The 19,862-nt window shown below is 40.0% G+C and overlaps 1 protein-coding gene across 9 annotated transcripts in view; it reads left to right on the top strand.

Annotated features, from left to right (window-relative positions):
* The window catches only part of UBR3 (ubiquitin protein ligase E3 component n-recognin 3), a 222,767-nt gene that overhangs the window by 68,057 nt on the left and 134,848 nt on the right, over positions 1 to 19,862 (top strand). For all 9 annotated transcript variants that reach the window (XM_036253642.1, XM_036253634.1, XM_036253638.1 and 6 more), the window contains exons 9-10: positions 7,571 to 7,750; positions 8,325 to 8,458. In XM_036253642.1, coding sequence (XP_036109535.1) covers positions 7,571 to 7,750; positions 8,325 to 8,458 — 314 coding nt within the window. The remainder of the gene's footprint in view (positions 1 to 7,570; positions 7,751 to 8,324; positions 8,459 to 19,862) is intronic.

The raw sequence follows: 19,862 nt of genomic DNA, 5'->3' as shown, positions 1-19,862 counted from the left end.
AATAACAACAACCAGTACTTCAGATTAAATCTTAGGACCTTTTCATTTTCTGTGGTTGAGACTTGCTTTGTTCCACTGTTGCCTCCTTCTGCATATCAGCTCCTATTATCTGTTTTCAGATGTGTTACTATAGCCTGAAAGTTGATACATGCTCAGTGCAGGGCATTGTGCCTTATATATAGTAATAGCTAGCTAATAATTAAGATAGCTACCATCTTTTGAGCACTCACTAGATGCCATGCTCTTTTCTCAATACTTTAATGTATTATATCATAGATACAGTTTTCTCCATTATATAGATGAGGCAATTATGGCTTAGGGAGTTAAGTCAATGATTTATTGTTTTACAGCTGTAAAGTGGTAAGGCTGGGTGTTTGATTTCAGAACTCATACTTTTGCCCACTATGCAACTGTCTTCCCATTGTAGGTGTAGTGGGAGCATAATACATTATTTACATTAAGCAATATACCTCTTTACTTTTTTATTTATGTATGTATGTATGTATGTATGTATGTATGTTTCTATCCTCACCCAAGGACATTTTTCCATTCTTGTTCAGATAGAGTGGGAGAGAGAGAGGAAGTAAGAGAGAGAGAGAGAAATATCAACATGAAAGGGACACATCGAGTGGCTGCCTTCCGCACAACCCCAACCAGTGCCGGGGACAAATCACAACTGAGGTACGTGCCCTTGACCGAATCGAACCCGTGACTCATTGGTCCGCGGGCCAATGCTCTAACCACTGAGCCAAACCGGCCAAGGCCCTCTTTACTTTTTTAAAGGAAACTTTAAAAGCCACTTTGTATTATAGTTTTTCTGTCTTCATGTAAGATGACCTTTTTTCTTTCTTAGAGATTTAGCTACATATATTGCTTGTTCTCTTTTTTGAAAAGGACTTTTCACAAAAATAGTGTTTTTAACTTATAAACTGGAAAACTTTTAAACTTTAGAAAAGACTCTGGAGTCTATTTTGTTTTTTGTTTGTTTTTGTTAATCCTCACCTGAGGATTTTTAGAGAAGGAGGAGAGGGAGGGAGGGGGAGAGAGAGAGAGAGAAATGTTGATGTGAGAGGGACACATGGATTGGTTGCCTCCTGTACAACCCTGATCAGGGCCGGGGATCAAACTCCAACCCAGATATGTGCTTGGAACTGAGACCCCCCCAGTCTCAGGGCTGATGCTCTAACTGCTGAGCCAAACTGGCTAGGGCTGGAGTCTATTTTCTTGACTAAATGAGGTAGCTGTGCTTATTATATATGGTTTGTATTTGGTCTTCAAGGAAGACTATTTGGGAAGAAGATATATGTATGTGAGTCTGCCTCCCCTTTTTTTTTTCATAGCCAGCTTTCTGGAGAGAGTTTTTAAATTTGTTTTGTTACCTCCAATCACTCATTAGCCCCTCTCAATCTAGTGTCTGCTTCCATCGTTCTGCTGCTCTTTCCAGAATTGTCTACAGCTCCATTGGCCGCATGTTGTGTGTTCCCAGAACAGCTCCAAATTATGCCTGTTGTTCTGACAGTTATTAATACAATCCCTTCTACTTTCAGTGTATAATAGAGTCCCAATATAGAATAAATTGTGTGGTAGCCCTTTGGCCTACACGCTGAGGAAGCCAGTGGCCACTCTTTGGACTTTATCTTGTTTGATTGTCAGTAGCATTTTACACTATTGATTTTCTGCTCTTTTTTTGTTGCCCAATACTCTTCTTGTCATATTAATGTTGTTGGTGTTTCTTGGCACTTGGTTCTGGTGTCTCTGCTCTTCTCATTTCCCCCGTATTTTTTGAAATCATATTGAATGGTCTTATTTGCTTTCTATATATACTTCCCTTCTAATGCTGGAAATTGGTCTGTCCTGGAAATTCTTACACAAGTTGAATTTTCTAGAAGCTAATTAGCTATAAGTAGCATTTCCAAGATCTTTAAATACAAATACATATTTTTTTCTAGCAGTAAATTACATTTTTCTAAGACAATGTCTAAATTATCTTTGGCTGCTATGGTGTTTTCTTCCTCTTTTAAAAGTAGCATAATATTTCATGATACAAATTTACTGGTTTTATAAAAGCATCATAAGTTTTCCCCCATTTTTACATGAGTAGTAGTGGGATGAGCTTTACATATATTAAATATAACTAGCAACAGATATTATACCAGGATCTCTGTACTTTCTTTTTTATTTTTTATAACAGTCTCTATTTAGCCTTTGCACACATTGTCTCCAGACAATATTTAAAAGTTTTGTCTATACTGTTAGTAAATACAGGAACTAATACAATGAGAATTCAGTGACCACAGCAGTAGCTGAAGATTAGAAGGAAAAAGCCTTGCCCCTGCCAGTGTGGCTCAGTCGGTTGGACATTGTTCCATGCACCAAGAGATCGCCAGTTCAGTTGCTGGTTCAATTCCCAGTTAGGGCACATACCTGGGTTGTGGGCTCAATTCCTGGTAGGGGGTGTGCAGGGGATGTGCAGGAAGCAGCTGATCAATGTTTCACTCTCGCATTGATGTTTCTCTCTCCCTTTCTCTCTAAAAATCAATAAAAAATATTTGGAAAAAAAAAAAAAATTAAACAGCCTTTCCCTGGCCAGGAGCTCAGTTGGTTAGATTGTTGCCCTGATACACCAAGGTTGTGGGTTTGATTTCCAGTCAGGGCACATACAAGACTCAGTCAATGAATGCATAAATTTGTGGAACAACAAATTGATGTTTTGTTTTCTCTCCTTTCTCTAAAATCAGTCAATAAATAAAAAATTAAAAAAAAAGATTAATTAAAAAAAAAAAAGGGAAATAGCATCTGGTAGTACATGATCCCTACATTACATTTTTATTTTGTTGTTTTCATTTCCATACCATACCACTTTGTGATTCCAAACAAAACTCATAACTTTTTATGCTCCTGAAATTTTATAATTTGCCTTATAAAACAGTGTAAAATGGGACTTAAAACCATGGGTTGCATAACAATAGGAATGTCTGTAGCTGCCAGAACTCCCAGATTGATCTTCTGTCCTGTGCATCAAACTGTTTATTGAATTATATTCTTTGGGTGTCTACAAGTACCTCAAACATACTGTGTTCACACCAAAAACTCGTTATCTCTCTATCAAGCCTGCTTCTTTTCTGTTATTGTATGTGTGTGCGTGTGTGTGTGTGTGTATGAGTACACACAAGTCTGTTTTGTTACCACTACCTAACCATCTACACAGCTGCCCAACCCAAAAATCTGAGTAATTTTTTGACTTCTTGTTGCTCCTTGGTGATACATAGTGACTTGGCGATACAGCAAACATCATCAAGTGTGTCTTTTATACCTTCTAAACATCTTAAAATAGCCACTTCTCTTTATCACTGCATCTTCATGCCACCAGCATAGTTCAAGCAATTGTTATCTCTAGGCCTCTACTACTGGTTATCACCACCTTTCTTTAGTCACTCTCCACACTACACATCTGATCATGTCCCTTTTCTTAGCACTCCAGCACCCTGCAGTGGCTTGCCATTCTCTTTACATGAACTCCAAACTCCTGAAACTGATTTATAAGGCTCTCTAGCCTCATTTGTGCCACCATTTCTTTGCATTATCTGTCTTAGTGATTGCATCTTTTTAAAAATACAGCTTTATCTACCTAGAATACTATTTTCTCCCTGATGCAGAGTTTATTTGGCTAATTCTAATTCCTGTTTTATTCTGTAAATCTCAGTTTAAATATCACTTCCTCAGGAGAGTCTTTTCCTGAATCGAAGACTACTTTTATTTGTTCTTATGACTTCCTGTACTTTTCTTGTTATAGCCTCTATCATACACACTGTCTCAGTGGAGAGACTATAAAAGTCTTGATTTATTTACCTCTTTAATCTTAGCACTTAATTGACTACCTGGTGGTTCTCAGTAGGTACTCAATAAATAATTGTTGATGAGTGATTCTCATTTAGCACTGAATCATTGCTCTATATCTATAGTGATGAAAGTAGTTGGGTAAAAAGAGAAGTACTAATCATTTTATTTCATTAAAGATTCCAAGGTGTTTTTCTTTTCTTTTTTTAAAATATGTTTTTATTGATATTTTAGAGAGAGGAAGGGAGAGCAAGAGATAGAAACATCCATGTGAGAGAGAAACATCAATAGGCTACCTCCTGCACACCCCCTACTGGGGATTGAGCCCACAGCCTCGGGCATGTGTCCTGACCAGGAATTGAACTGGGACCTCCCTGTCCATGGGATGGTGCTCAATCCACTCAGCCACACCGCTAGGCTCCAAGGCGTTTTTCACAAGAACAACAATATTTAAAGTAATATCAAGAAAACAGCGATTTTGAGTAATTATATTCTGCTTATTTATCCTCTGGTTTTAATTAAATAGAACAGTGATCAATGTTTAAAATTTTTTAAAAAAATCCCAGCATCCTTAAGCACTCTCCCATCAGTAAAATGGCTCACCATCTCACAGTGGCAGTAACTGTCAGTCAGAGGGCTTTTCTGAATCTTAGGTGTGGGTTATTTATAGAAATGCCCTTACCTTCTCTCCCTCATTCAGTTATACCCTCTCTCATCCTATTGAGATGCATTAGAAGAGAGTATACTTAACTTTGTGTGGGTTTTGTTCTTACATATAGTTAAATTTCAGTGTGATATGAGTGCCCATATTTGCCTCAAGTTCAGCAACAAAGGCAGCATAGCACAGCATAGCATGGCTGAGACTCAAATTCCCCATGCCCACTTAAAAAAAAAAAATGAAACAGCCTCTCCCTGGCCAGGAGCTCTTGCAAAAATTAAAACAGATATAAATCTTAGTAAAAGCAAATATTCATATTAAAAATCAGGAATTGGGGAAATAATTTCATAGACTGAAACCCAAATTTAGTGTATGGAAATAAAGTTCAGTAGAAGCCCTCCTCACTGATGAATTTGACAAGTAAGTGGTTAGTTGAAAAAGTTGGTTAAAGTGAGGAATCATTAAAAACCGATACATATTAATATTTGACAAAGGGGGCAAGAGCATACAGTGGAGTAAAGATAGCCTCTTTAATAAATGGTGTTGGGAAAATTGGACAGCTACATGCAAAAAAATGAAACTAGACCATCAACTTACACCATACACAAGAGTAAACTCAAAATGGATAAAAGACTTAAATGTGACTCATGAATCCATAAAAATCCTAGAAGAAAATGTAGGCAACAAAATTTCGGACATCATACGGAGCAGAATTTTCACTGATACATCACCTAAGGCAACAGAAACAAAGGAAAAAATGAACACATGGGACTACATCAAACTCAAAAGTTTCTGCACAGCAAAAGAAACAACCACCAAAATGGAAAGGCAACCCACTGTATGGGAGAGCATCATTGCCAATGATATAACAGATAAGGGGTTAATTTCCAATATATATGGAGTGCTCATACAGCTCAACAAAAGGAAGACAAAGAACCCGATTAAAAAATGGGCAGAGGAACTAAATAGACACCTCTTTAGACAGGACATACAAATGGCTAAGAGACATATGAAGAAATACTCAACATCACTAATCATCAGAGAGATGCAAATTAAAACAACAATAAGGTATTACCTCACACCTGTCAGAATGGCCGCCATCAACAAATCATCAAACATCAAGTGTTGGTGAGGTTGTGGAGAAAAGGGGACTCTAGTACATTGTTGGTGGGAATGCAGACTGGTGCAGCCACTATGGAAAATACTGTGGTGTTACCTCAAAAAATTAAAAATTGAACTGCCATTTGATCCAGTGATCACACTTCTAGGAATATACCCTAAGAAGCCTGAAACACCAATCAGAAAGAATATATGTACCCCCATGTTCATAGCAGCACTATTTACAATATCTAAGATCTGGAAACAGCCGAAATGTCCATCAGTAGACAAATGGATAAAAAAACTTTGGTACATATACACAATGGAGTACTATGCAGTTGTAAGAAAGAAAAGATCTCTTATCCTTTGAGATGACATGGAGGGACCTGGAAAGTATTATCCTAAGTGAAACAAGCCAAGGAGAGAAAGACAAATATCACATGATCTCACTTATTTGTGGAGTATAATGAACATAACAGTCTGAGGAATGGGGTAGTCCCAGAGACGTGGAAGTGGGGTACAGACTGACAATCCTCAGAAGAGGGGGTGAGGGAGAGAGATAAACAACAGAATTTATATGCATGTATGCATGAACAATGGACATAGACAACAAAGCTGGGTACAGGGCAGGGAGGGAGGGGCAGGGGGTATCAGTGGAGGAAAAAGGAGAAACGTCTATAACAAAAATAAATAAATTAATTTAAAAAATTTAAAAATGATCCAACATATTAAACAGCACATTTTAACTTAAAGCACAGCAATGCATGTTTATTCTCCAGTCTTTTAATTTTGGGCAAAGCATTTTTAAGATGTGATTTCCTTGACTGGAGCTTATATATAATCACATCTGTAAAGCATCGTCTGTGATTTTTAGTTTCAGTTTCTTTAAAGTAGAACATTAGATCTTAGTGAAGCAATCTGAGTGTAAAAGTCTTTCTAGCCTTTTATGATTTTTTTCTTTCAAGATTTGTTATTATTTTCTCAGACATGTTTATTGTCTCTCATTCTCTCTCTCTCTCTCTCTCTCTCTCTCTCTCTCTCTCTCTCGGCTTTTATACTTGGGAATAGGCTACTAGCTTTGAGCATTTTGTGAACTATGGTCATTAGTGTGTTTTACAGTGGGAATGGGGGGCTTATTTGTCCAATGAATTAGTTAAATTGGAATAGGTTAAGAGAGCTAATGCATGTATGTAATGACTTCTAATAGTGAAGATTTTGTGTAAGCATAACTGCCTCCCCAACAATATATTTAAATTTTGAGGATTTTGCCCTGTTGGTTAGGGCATTATCCCGATATTTCAAGGTTTTGGGTTTGATCTCCAGTGAGGGCATGTACAAGAAGCAACCAATTGAATGTATCAATAAGTGGAACAACAAATCAATATCTCTCTCTCCTCTGCCTTCCTCTCTCTCTCTAAAATCAATAAAAAAGAATTAAAAACTGAAACTAAAACAATATTTTTGAGGACTTTTTTAAGGTTTAAGAAGTTTATGTGTATTTTCTGTTCTTTTTTCAAATATTTTTGCTAAGAAATTATATTTACATATTCTTTGAATAGAAGAAAGCAATTAAATAGATATTGTTTAATTGCTAAGATGGAATGAGATTAATCTAGAAATAAAAATATTTTATTGATTGGGACTGAAATACTGCATTCTATCATTGGAATCAAGAAAATATGGTTTTATAAACATAGCTCAATATCATGCAATATGTTGGACAAATGATAAACATTATAGTTATGTGCTGAGTATTATGTTAACATTTCATTTAATTCCCTTAAGATAGTGTCTTTTTCCATTTTACAAATGTGGAAATTGATTCAGAGTCTAAGTAACATGCTTAAAGCCATATAGGTATTAAATGGCAGGTTAGAGTTTGAATTTAGGTGTCTTCTGATTCTAAAGTATATAATCTGTATCCTTGTAAAGTTTTTTTTTTTACTTATTTTTGGGCTATGTGTGTTTCTGTTTTAGATGAAGAAAATAGTTTACATGTGGTAGTGAACTGTGGAGAAGCATTGCTGAAGAATAACACTTACTGGCCTCTTGTCAGTGATTTTATTAATATTCTTTCTCATCAAAGTGTGGCTAAGAGATTTTTGGAGGACCATGGCTTGTTAGTTACATGGATGAACTTTGTATCTTTCTTTCAAGGTATAAATTTTACTTTTTTGATTTCTTTAGTTTACAAAATGCCTAGTGCAGAACTATCAACTACTAATTAAAAGATAACACATTATCAGTTTACATGTGAAATATCTTATTAGTGTTAATTGATATTTGTAAATACTTTAATACAGTATTCATGAAAATACATTAGAGTTATAAAAATGTCAAAATATTAAAAAGGAAACAGGAGAATAAGAATGTAATTTTTTTTTAGTATTTTAAACTATTAATCTGAAAATTTCTATTCTCTAAGAAGACTCATAATACTTTCATAAAAATTTTGACTAGCATCAATTAAAATTGTTTTAACTTTTTAATTTAATATATTCAATTATGTTAGAAAGAGACAGTTTGCAAAGTGTTTCTAAGAAAACCTAGTTTATAAAGAATTCCAAAAAGACTAGATTGTTGTATTTTTAATAATTTACTTATTTCTATACACATTGCCGTTTGTGTGTATATTAGACTGTGTTTAGTACTAGGGAGTATTTTACTTGATTTTTAATATGGAATCTTGTTTTCATTTAATAAGGTTTATATCTCTCTTAATTTTTGCAAGGTATGAACTTAAATAAGCGAGAACTAAATGAGCATGTGGAATTTGAGTCTCAGACCTACTATGCTGCCTTTGCTGCTGAACTTGAAGCCTGTGCACAACCAATGTGGGGGCTGTTATCACATTGTAAAGTTAGGGTATGTTAATTTTTGTTAATTTCTATATTTACCTTTAAAATACTTAAGAAACAAGATGTAAAAACATTGATTTGTTCACTTGTGTATAATGATGTTGCAGTGTTTAATTCTGAACTCAACTCTGTGAAAGCTGACTTGAGACAGTAGCTATTATTCTTAGGCGGGTTGGACTTCATTTATATGATCAGATCTTTCTAGTCTTCCCTTATTGTGAATATAAATCTCTACATTCGTTTTATTCTTTCATTTTACCCATTATCAGTTAGCTGCCTGATTCATCATGTCTTTCAAGGATAGTTCTCAATGAAGTTTACACTTTTTTTTTTTTTTAATCCTCACCCGAGGACATTTTTCCATTTTTTTGTTCAGGTAGAGTGGGGGGGAGAGAAAGGAACAGAGAGAGAGAGAGAGAAACATCGATGTGAAAGGCACACATCGAGTGGCTGCCACCCGCACAACTGACCAGGGCCAGGGACAAACTGCAACCGAGGTACATGCCCTTAGCGGGAACCGAACCCGGGTCTCTCCGGACCGCAGGCCGACGCTCTAACCGCTGAGCCAAACCAGCCAGGGCAAATAACTTTTGAGTTTCTTTTTTTTTTGTCCTCACCCGAGGACATTTTTCCATTTTTTGTTCAGGTAGAGTCGGGGGGAGAGAGAGGAACAGAGAGAGAGAGAAACATCGATGTGAAGGGACACATCGAGTGGCTGCCACCCGCACTACCGACCAGGGCCGGGGACAAACTGCAACCGAGGTACGCGCCCTTAGCGGGAACCGAACCGGGTCTCTCAGGACCGCAGGCCGACGCTCTAACCGCTGCGCCAAACCGGCCAGGGCTGAAGTTTACACTTTTAAGATTCCAAGCACAAAGTCAGTATACATTTCATATAAATTCCAGTTCTTTATTAAAAAAATCTTAAAGTAACATAGCAGTAATATAAATTATTGGATTGGATAAGAAAATGTTTATTTGTAATTGCATGTATTTATGTCTTTCTATACATATTTTACTTTTGTATTTTGAAGTATTGGTTTGATGGATCTCTAGGATCCTTGAATTAATTATCCAGAAAAATGGAATCCCCTGGTCCTTAAACTAAGGACTTGAGTTTGCTATATGGATACCATGAAAAAGCCTGTTAGCCTGTACCAATAAGCATGTTGGATAAGATTTTATAGTGAAAATATTTTGAAGTCCTGGAGTCTGGTTGGGCTCTGCCTCTTTCTACTTAGGTGACTTGGTCAACAACACATTTTAAACTATTTGAACTTCTCAGTCTTTTTCCTTATTTTTGAAAAAGCAAAATGAAGGACAGCAAAGCCTGTCCTTCTTCACAGGGTTATTATGAGGCTCTCTTCCATATTCTCTTTAAGTGTATGTGTTTCTTTAAGTGGATTTATATTTTCTCTCATGACTTCACCTATTCTCTAAATGCAGATGACTCACAACTTTGTTGCAGTCTAACCAGGCTCAAATTTCCAATAGCTCTGGTTACTCATGTAGATCTCCCTATAGGTACATGTCGTCTCAGTTCCCTAACTTCTAAAATCATCTGTTCATACTTTATCCTTTATGTTACGTAATGGTATCTTAAATGGTGCAAATATCTAACATAGAAACCTTCTCCCCTTGCTGTACCAGCCTTGTTCACCTGTATCAGATGCCATGAACTCTTTTCCATCCCAGGAAAGTCTTCCTCCTGCTTCTTCCCTCCATCTTAATTTATTTCTGTATATTTTAAGAATCTGGGTTGTTAAGTCAATTTCTTAACTCTTTTTTTCTGCCTCTAGATTCTTCTTACTATAATCTGTCCCAATACTTAAGTTACTTTCTAAGTTTTGTGGCTATCTCTTCTTAAAAATTACTCAGCTTCTCATCTGTTTCCAGGATAATGTTTGAGTTTTCTATAGAGTCATTTAAGATTCTGCACACTTTGGGCTCAACTTGTTTCTCTTAGTTCACCTTCCTACACTACCCCCTTTACCTCCATGCGTTTATCGGATTACTATTCCTCAGTATGCAATGGTTTTTCTTTAATCTTTATTGTTGAATGTATTACAGATGTTCCTCATTTTCCCCCATTGACCCCCTCCTCCCCACTCCCACCCCCCTCCTGCCTTTCCCCACACTGTTGTCTGTGTCCATTGGTTATGCATATAAGTTCTTTGGTTTATTTCTTTCCACCCTCCAACCCCCCTTCCCTTTGAGGTTTGTCAGTCTAGCAATCAGTTGGTACTTTTTTTTTTAATCCTCACTCGAGGACATTTTTCCATTTTTTGTTCAGATAGAGTGGGAGGGAGAGAGAGAGAGAGAAACATTGACGTGAAAGGGACACATCAAGTGGCTGCCACCCGCACAACCCAACCAGGGCCAGGGACAAACTGCAACCGAGGTATGTACCCTTAGCAGGAACCGAACCCAGGTCTCTCCGGACCACATGCCGACGTTCCAACCTCTGAGCCAAACCGACCAGGGCCCAATTTGTGCTTCTTAATCCCTTAACCTTTTTCACTCATTCCCCCCACCCCCCTCCCAACTGGCAACCAACAAAATGTTCTCTATATCTATGACAATGTTTCTGTTCTGCTTGTTCATTTTGTTTGTAGATTCCATTGTCGATAGATATGTATTCATTGCCATTTTTTTTGTTCATATTTTTTATCTTTTTCTTCAAGAAGACCCTTCAACATTTCGTATAATAATGGTTTGGTGGTGATGAACTCCTTTAGCTTTTCCTTGTCTGGGAAATTCTTTATATGGCCATCGATTCTAAATGACAGCTTTGCAGGATAGAGTAATCTTGGTTGTAGGTTCTTGCTTTTTATCACTAGGAATATTTGTTGCCACTCCCTTCTGGTCTGCAAAGTTTCTTTTGAGAAATCAGCTGACAGTCTTATGGGAACTCCCTTGTAGGTAACTAACTGCTTTTCTCTTGCTGCTTTTAAGATTCTCTGTTTGTCTTGAACCTTTTGCATTTTGATGATGATGTGTCTTGAGGTTCATCTTGTTTGGGGCTCTCTGTGCTTGCTGGACTTGTATGTCTGTTTCCTTCACCAAGTTAGGGAAGTTTTCTGCCATTATTGTTTCAAACAGGTTTTCGATTTCTTGTTCTCTCTCTTCTCCTTCTGGCACCCCCAAGATGCGAATGTTGGCACACTTGAAGTTGTCCCAGAGGCTCCTTACACTATCCTCATTTTTTTGGATTTTTTTTTCTTTTTGCTGTTCTGATTGGGTGTTTTTTGCTTCTTTATATTCCAAATTGATGGTTTGCTTCTTGGCTTTACCTACTCTACTATTGAATCTGTGTAAATTATTCTTTATTTCAGCTAGTGCCTCCTTTATTTCTGACTGTGCCTTCTTCATTTCTGACTGCTCCTTTTTTATGTTCTTGAGGCCCTCACTAAGTTCACTGAGGTTCTCACTAAGTTCATTGAGCATCCTTATAAGCAGTGTTTTGAACTCAGCATCTGTTAGGTTGCTTATCTCTATTTCGCTTAGTTCTTTTTCTGGGGTTTTGTTCTGTTTTTTCATTTGGGACCTGTTTCTTTGTCTCCTCGTTTTGGCTGCCACCCTGTGTTTGTTTCTATGTATTACTTAATGAGAGGTATGGGGCTAGCTGAGACCAGATGCCGCTTGTTTGAAAGAATTTAGGAAAACCTGAAGCAGGATCCAGGACAGGCCAATCGTATTGTTAAGCAACTGGCAACAGCTTGGGTGGGCCTGAAAGTTGGGTGGGGCAGGGCCTCAGGGAATCACCAGGGCGGGGCAACCAGTGTGAGCCAGGTTGCTGGAGTGCCAGATATGGCAGCTGTCTGCTGCCCCAAGGAAGAGCTCACCAAAGGAACAAAGGCCTCTGACAGCAGATTGTCCCAGAGAAAGCCCCCTTTCCAGCCCTCGCTCCAATGCCAGAGAGCTCAGTTCTTCCCTGTATGTCTCTGTTGCTGCCTCCCCTCCAAGCTTAGAGGGAGTGAGTCTAATACATGCACGGGCCCTTTAAGAGCAACTGCCTGGGACTCCAGAAGCCTCAGCCTCCCTGAGCCTCAGTTCCCGCTGGTTTTTCCACCCAGAAGTTATGGGGACTTCTCTTACTGGCACTGGAACCCTGAGCAGGGTGCCTGGTGTGGGATGGGGACCCCTCAGTCCTCAAGGAGGACCTTCCCAGCCGAGGTGTCCTCCTGATTTTTATCCACATGTGGGTGTAGGACCAGCCTGTGGTGCCTCCGCCCCTCCTACCAATCGTGATGCAGCTTCTTTAATTTCGTAGCTGTAGGACTTCCATTCAGCTTGATTTCAGGCGGTTTTGAATGATGGTTGTTCTGTTGTTTAGTTGTAACTTTAATGTGGTTGTGGGAGGACGCGATACCACGTTTATCTACGCCATCTTGACCGGAAGTCTCAATCTTTCTTTTTAAAAAATTTTAACAGTCATGTCTCTTTACTAATTCTCAAAATATATGGTTCCTTTTTATATACATACACAAACACTTTAAACATAAATACAGAATTCAGCAGAATCAGATGGGTAGATAAATTTAGGAAGCCAACAGTATGAAAGAAGAGGCCAGTCACCAGATTTTATAAATGATCATCTGAACTCCTTTGGACATTCAGCTTGATACGTTATTCTAAATGTCCCATGTCGCGTGGTCCACAGGATCTTCCTTTAGGATTCTGAAGTAATCAGTAGCCATACTTGTCATTAAGATGGGTTCTGCTATCTCCACTTTGACCTTCAGGTGGACCCATACATAATAGTCTGGGTCATCTTCTGGGTGTTTGGAGGACAGTGTTGGGGGAAGTTTACCTGGACCAGAAGCTTTCTTTTTCTTCAGTTCCTCTGTTTTCTTCATATTCATTCTTTGATGCTGAGGGCTCCTCACGGGATGCAGCTGTTTCACCATCTCTTGGTAATTTTTATTCTGTCCCACTGGGCTGAATTGAGAACTGTTTCCATGCGGTTTTGTTTCTTTAGAACATGTGAGATCTGTGGGGGACGCGTTTCCGGCACTGCTTCTTCTGACCCTCTCTCCTGCTGTAGCCTGCTGCTTTTAGCCTTCAGCTTTTTCCCCGATCCTCCTTTTCTTTCTCCTCTTCCTGCTCCTCTTCTACTTCAGGCTCATCTTCATTCTCATCAGAGTTGGAGGGAGTTCAGGACACTTGGGGGGTAACTTTTCTATGTTCCAGTTTTTAATTTTAATTTGCTTCCTCTTTCATGGCACCAAAAAGAGGCAATGTAAGCTTTTTAGCTTTTGTTTTCAGCATCTATAGTCTGACTTTCAGTCTTTTTTAGTTCTCGAATCTCTGATGGCTTTATAATTTTTGTCAGCCTTATAAGTTTCTGTTGTTCTTTCCTCAGTTCAAAAGTTCTCAGATGAAGTTTCTTCTGGGACACACTATCCAGCGCACTCCCTGATTTCATTTCCAGCAGGAATGCATCTCAGGATTCCTGAGGTGGTGACTGACAGAGCTCTGCTTGAGGCTTCCAGTCTCTCAGAATCTCAGAGAATTCCCTGCCAGCATCATTTACTTTGTAACCAATAATTCAAAGGTCTCTGGCTTCTCATCAGTCTTCGAAGCCTTCTTCATTCGGTCCAGACATTTCTTCTCAACTGGGCCAGTCCTATCAAGAAATGTGTCATCATCACTATCCTTTTTTTACAATCCTCACCTGAGGACATTTTTTGTTCAGATAGAGTGGGAGGGAGAAAGAACAACGGGGGGGGGGGGGAGAGAAAGAAACATCGACTGAAAGGGACATATCAAGTGGCTGCCTCCCACACGACCCAACCATGGCTGGGGACAAACTGCAACCAAGGTATATGCCCTTAGCGGGAACCAAACGCGGGTCTTTCTTGACCGCGGGCTGATACTGTAACCGTTGAGCCAAACTGGCCAGGGCTATGATCACTTTCATAAAAATCTTCCTATTTCTTCGCTTTTCTTTTCCAAGAAACTGCCTCCGGCCATAGCAATCTCAGAGTATCGAGGATTCAACAAGTTTCCAGTGAGCACTGGGTCGTTGCTTCTTTTTTCTTTCCTGAGTGAATAGCCTCAGCCACCAGTTGTTTTCCAGTTGAATCATCCACAGGTAATCCAACCTTGCAGTGCCAAGTGCTATGTCCCTGTTCATCAAATTCATATTCTAATTCTTCTCCTTCTTGGTGAAAAAAACCTTGGAGAGCCTTTTTGGATCCTTTATATAAAAGGCCTCCCTTTCCTGCTGGGATTCTATAACAGTGGGGTTCTCTTCAGCCTCAGCCTCTACAGCGGCTTCTCCCATTCCCCAGGTACAGCCCATTTGATCATCTTGACCAGTAGTATTTCTCTTCCTTTCAGTGGTATCCATTTCCTCATCTTCATCTGAGTCTTCTAGCATCTTCTCCAACATTGTTTGTTGCTTCTTACGCAGATTCTTCAGTTGTGTTACTGTCAACTTGGATTCTGTCTCTAAGTCTTCCTCTGGTCCCCAAATAAGAAAGCTGGGTACTGCCACAGAACAGAAGAACCATGCCTGATGTGGAGCTGACAATAGGTGTGGGTGGGGTGTGGGTTTTCTTGAGAAAGGTGCCATGGGTGCTTCTCAGATCATAGAGGTGAGAGCCAGGCCTGTGGCCATCACAGTCTCCGTCGGGGCCTGATGCCCTGTAAGTAGCACAGCGTGGTATCCAACACCGAAGGGTGCTCCAGGCACATGCTGCAGCTAGACAGCCTCCCGAAAAGGCAGCAGCTGGTCCCTTTCAGTCTGCAGGTACCAAGGATCGTGTCACGCTTTAGGGTCTGTAGGCTGTAGGATCTGTGGTGGGGTTGCCCCATGGCAGTTCTCGATAAGGGGGTGCCCAGGATGGGCCCCAGGGAGCAGAAGCCACTGTGGGTAGTCACCTGCATTATTCTTTCTTGACTTCTGTGTTTTTATTCAAGCTGGTTCCATTTTTGGCACATGCTCTCTCATTCTCTCTGCTTAGTCCACTGTTTCTTTTACATGAAAACCATCTGGGAAGCTTTAAAATTACATGTGCCTAATCCCCACTGTCAGAGATTTTGATTCAATTGATGTGCAGTAGGAACTCAGCAGTGATTCTAATCAGCATGGAGAACCACTGGTGTTAGCTCTTCAAAAATTCTACTCATAAGACTCAGTTGATATGTAATCTACTCATTTAAGTTCTTTCTGTGAGATTTATGATTCTACTCTCAGTGTTTTTATAATACCTTATTTGATCTCCACTGTAGCACTTGTCAAAAACTGTCATACATGTTTGTCCCCGGCCCTGGTCGGTTGTGCGGGTGGCAGCCACTCGATGTGTTCCTTTCACATCGATGTTTCTCTCTCTCTCTGTTCCTCTCTCTCCCTCCCACTCTACCTGAACAACAACAACAAAAAACCTGTCATACATTATGGGGTTTGTTTGTTCATTCATTCAAAAAATGTTTTTTGCTCTGGCCGGTTTAGCTCAGTGGTTAGAACATCAGCCCATGGACCCAAGGATCATGGGTTCAATTCCGGTCAAGGGCATGTACCTGGGTTGTAGGTTCGATCCTCAGCTCTGGTTGGTGTCATGGAGGAGGCAGCCAGTGGATGTGTCTCTTTCTTTAAAAAAAAAATTTTTTTTTCTTTTATTGATTTTGGAGAGAGGAAGAGAGATAGAAACATTGGTGAGAGAGAACATTGATTGGCTGCCTCCCACATGCCCCCCCACTGGGGATTGGGCCCACAACCTGGGCATGTGCCCTGACCGGGAATCGAGCCAGCAACCTCTTGGTGCATGGGTTGACGCTCAACCATTGAACCACACCAGCTGGACCGATGTGTCTCTTTCACATTGATATTTCTCTCTCTCTCTCTCTCTCTCTCTCTCTCTCTCTCTCTCTCTCTCTCCCTCCCTCCCTCCCTCCCTCCCTCTCTCCCCCTTCCTCCCTTCTACTCTATCTGGAGATATATAGAAAAATATCCTCGGGTGAGGATTAGAAAAATGTTTCTTGAATGCTGTTCTGTGCTATATACTATTTATATTCTTGGGTTTTTTTTGTTTTTTTTTTATCCTCACCCGAGGACATTTTTTGTTCAGGTAGAGTGGGAGGGAGAGAGAGGGAGAGAGAGAGAGAGAGAGAGAGAGAGAGAGAGAGAGAGAAACATCAACATGAAAGGGACACATCGAGTGGCCGCCACCCATACGACCGACCAGGGCCGGGGACAAACTGCAACCGAGGTACATGCCCTTAGCGGGAACCGAACCCAGGTCTCTCGGGACCGCAGGCTGATGCTCTAACTGCTGAGCCAGGGCTAGATTCTTGGGTTTTTATTTGATTTTTGTTAATCCTCACCTGAGAGTATTTTTTCATTGATTTTTTTTTTTTTTCCAAAAGAGAGAGTGGAAGGGAGGGAGAGGCAGAGGGAGAGAGAGAGAAAGAAAGAGAGACATCAATGTGAGAGAGACATATCGACTGGCCACCTCCTGCATGACTCCAACCAGGGCTGAGGATCAAACCTACAACTCAGGTACATGCCCTTGACTGGAATCGAACCTGTGATCCTTCGGTCCACGGGCTGATGCTCTAACCACTGAGCAAAACTAGCCTGGGCTAGATTCTTGGGTTTTTTTTTTTTTTTTTTTAATCCTCACTGGAGGATATTTTTCCATTTTTTGCACAGATAGAGTGGGAGGGAGAGAGAGGGGGAGAGAGAGAGAGAGAGAGAGGGGGGGGGGGAACATCAATGTGAAAGGGACACATCAAGTGGCTGCCACCCGCACGACCAACCAGGGCCGGGGACAAACTGCAACCGAGGTACATGCCCTTAGCGGGAACCGAACCCAGGTCTCTCGGGACCGCAGGCTGATGCTCTAACTGCTGAGCCAGGGCTAGATTCTTGGGTTTTTATTTGATTTTTGTTAATCCTCACCTGAGAGTATTTTTTCATTGATTTTTTTTTTTTTTTCCAAAAGAGAGAGTGGAAGGGAGGGAGAGGCAGAGGGAGAGAGAGAGAAAGAAAGAGAGACATCAATGTGAGAGAGACATATCGACTGGCCACCTCCTGCATGACTCCAACCAGGGCTGAGGATCAAACCTACAACTCAGGTACATGCCCTTGACTGGAATCGAACCTGTGATCCTTCGGTCCACGGGCTGATGCTCTAACCACTGAGCCAAACTAGCCTGGGCTAGATTCTTGGGTTTTTTTTTTTTTTTTTTTAATCCTCACCGGAGGATATTTTTCCATTTTTTGCACAGATAGAGTGGGAGGGAGAGAGAGGGGGGGAGAGAGAGAGAGAGAGAGAGAGAGAGAGAGGGAGAGAGGGGGAAACATCAATGTGAAAGGGACACATCAAGTGGCTGCCACCCGCACGACCAACCAGGGCCGGGGACAAACTGCAACCGAGGTACATGCCCTTAGCGGGAACCGAACCCGGGTCTCTCCGGACCGCAGGCGGATGCTCTAACCGCTGAGCCAAACCGGCCAGGGCAATTCTTGGGTTTTTGATATTGAAGAAAATAGATGTGATTCTTGCTCTCATGGAACAGTCTAATAGGAGAGAGAGACATTAAGTAAACACATTTATTTTGTAAACTTCTATAAATACTCTATAGGATAATAACAGATTGCTGTGACAGTAATGAATGTGGAGGCTGATTAGATATGAGGACCCAGGAAGGCCTTTCTGAGAAAGAATATGAAGGAGCCAGCTATGTGAACAATAAAACAGGTTATTGGGGGTAATAAGGGAGAGAGACTGGAATAGCCTGTCTTCAGTGATTAGCCCTTTTAAGGAATTTGTGATTGAAGCCACAGAGTAGAACATGGAGTTGGAGAGAGAGGCAGGGATCAGATTATTAAAGTAGGTCCTTATAGATCATGTTAATGAACCTTAGATTTATTTTTAAGGAGAAACAAGTGAAGATTTTTAAGCAGAAGTTTGATGTGATCACGTTTACATTTAAAAGGTAATTGCAGTTTTGGGAAGACTGAATGAGGAGAGTATGGGGAGCATCAAGACTAGAAGCAAGTAGACCAATGAAAATGCCGTGATAATAGTCTCGATAGGAAATTCAGATTTGAAATTCAAAGTATATTCAAGATGCCTTTTAGATATTGAAGATGTATTTCAGAAGTACAATCAGTAGACTTAGTGATGGATTGTATATTGTTGATGAGTGAGAAAGAAAGATCTTTGGGTAACTAAGTACAGAGATAGAAAAGATCGAAAGAAAAAGTAGGTTTTGAAAGATTAGAGTTAGTTTTAGATACACTAAGTTTGAGATGCCTATGAAACATCCAAGTGGAAATAGTGAATAGGCAGAATATAATTACTCAAAATTGCTGTTTTCTTGATACTAGTTTAAATATTATTGTTCTTTTGAAAAACACCTTGGAGCTCAGCAATGTGGTTGAGTGGATTGAGCGTCATCCCATGGATGGGGAGGTCCCAGTTCAATTCCTGGTCAGGATTTAGGAGGGAGGATTGCTATGATGTTGACATGAAAAGACATTATTTAGGAGGTGACAACTATTTTGAGGATGAATTTGGACTATAAAGCTGGGTTATGTAATGAGAAATTCCAAGCAATAGTTTATATTTTAGCTTTGAAGGCCAGGATTGCAATGTGTTATGGTTCCCTTAACCTACAAAGTGAGAGAACAGAGAGAAAACTGTCCTGGTAGTATCTGAGAGAGTAGAGTCTCAGTTTAAGGAATATCTAGGTCCTAGGTAAGATGTTCTCTTGAGCACTTACAGTATGCCAGACATTGTTCTTTATACTATAGTCTCCTTCTCTCTTTTTTTAAATCCTTACCCGAGGATATTTTTCCATTGATTTTCAGATAGAGAGGGAAGGAGGAAGGGAGGGAGAGAGCAAGAGAAACATCGATGTGAGAGAGACACATCAATTGGTTGCCTCCTGCACAACCCCAACCAGGGCCAGGGATTGAACTGCAACCGAGGTGTGTGCCCTTGACCGGAACTGAATTCACAAATCTTTGGTCCACAGGCTGGTGGTCTAACCACTGAGAAAATTGGCCAGGGCTACACTATACTCTTTATGTTATATTCTTATTTAATCCTCATAGCATCTCTTATGAAGTAAATAGTATCATCCCTTTCTTTCATAGGTTAAGTAACTTGTCCAAGTTCACACAGCTACAAGTGAAAACAAATCCATTTGATTTCAGGACCAGTGCTTTTTTCCACGTTGTTATAGTTGTTTCTTAAGCAAGAAAGTCTTTAGCAGCAGTGTTGTCAGGTTTTAGAAACGTAGACTAGAAGAAGGACTGTTATTGAAAGTGAAAAAAAAAAAAAAAAAAGCTATTTCTTTGTGTTTATATTCCCTAATAATAAAATTGAAAACTAAAAGATTAGCAATAAAAAAGGGAACTTCGCCCTGGCCGGTTTGGCTCAGCGGTTAGAGCG

Source organism: Molossus molossus, unplaced genomic scaffold (assembly GCF_014108415.1).
Source record: "Molossus molossus isolate mMolMol1 unplaced genomic scaffold, mMolMol1.p scaffold_m16_p_11, whole genome shotgun sequence".
NCBI lineage: Eukaryota > Metazoa > Chordata > Mammalia > Chiroptera > Molossidae > Molossus > Molossus molossus.
This window is presented reverse-complemented; position numbering and strand designations above follow the sequence as displayed.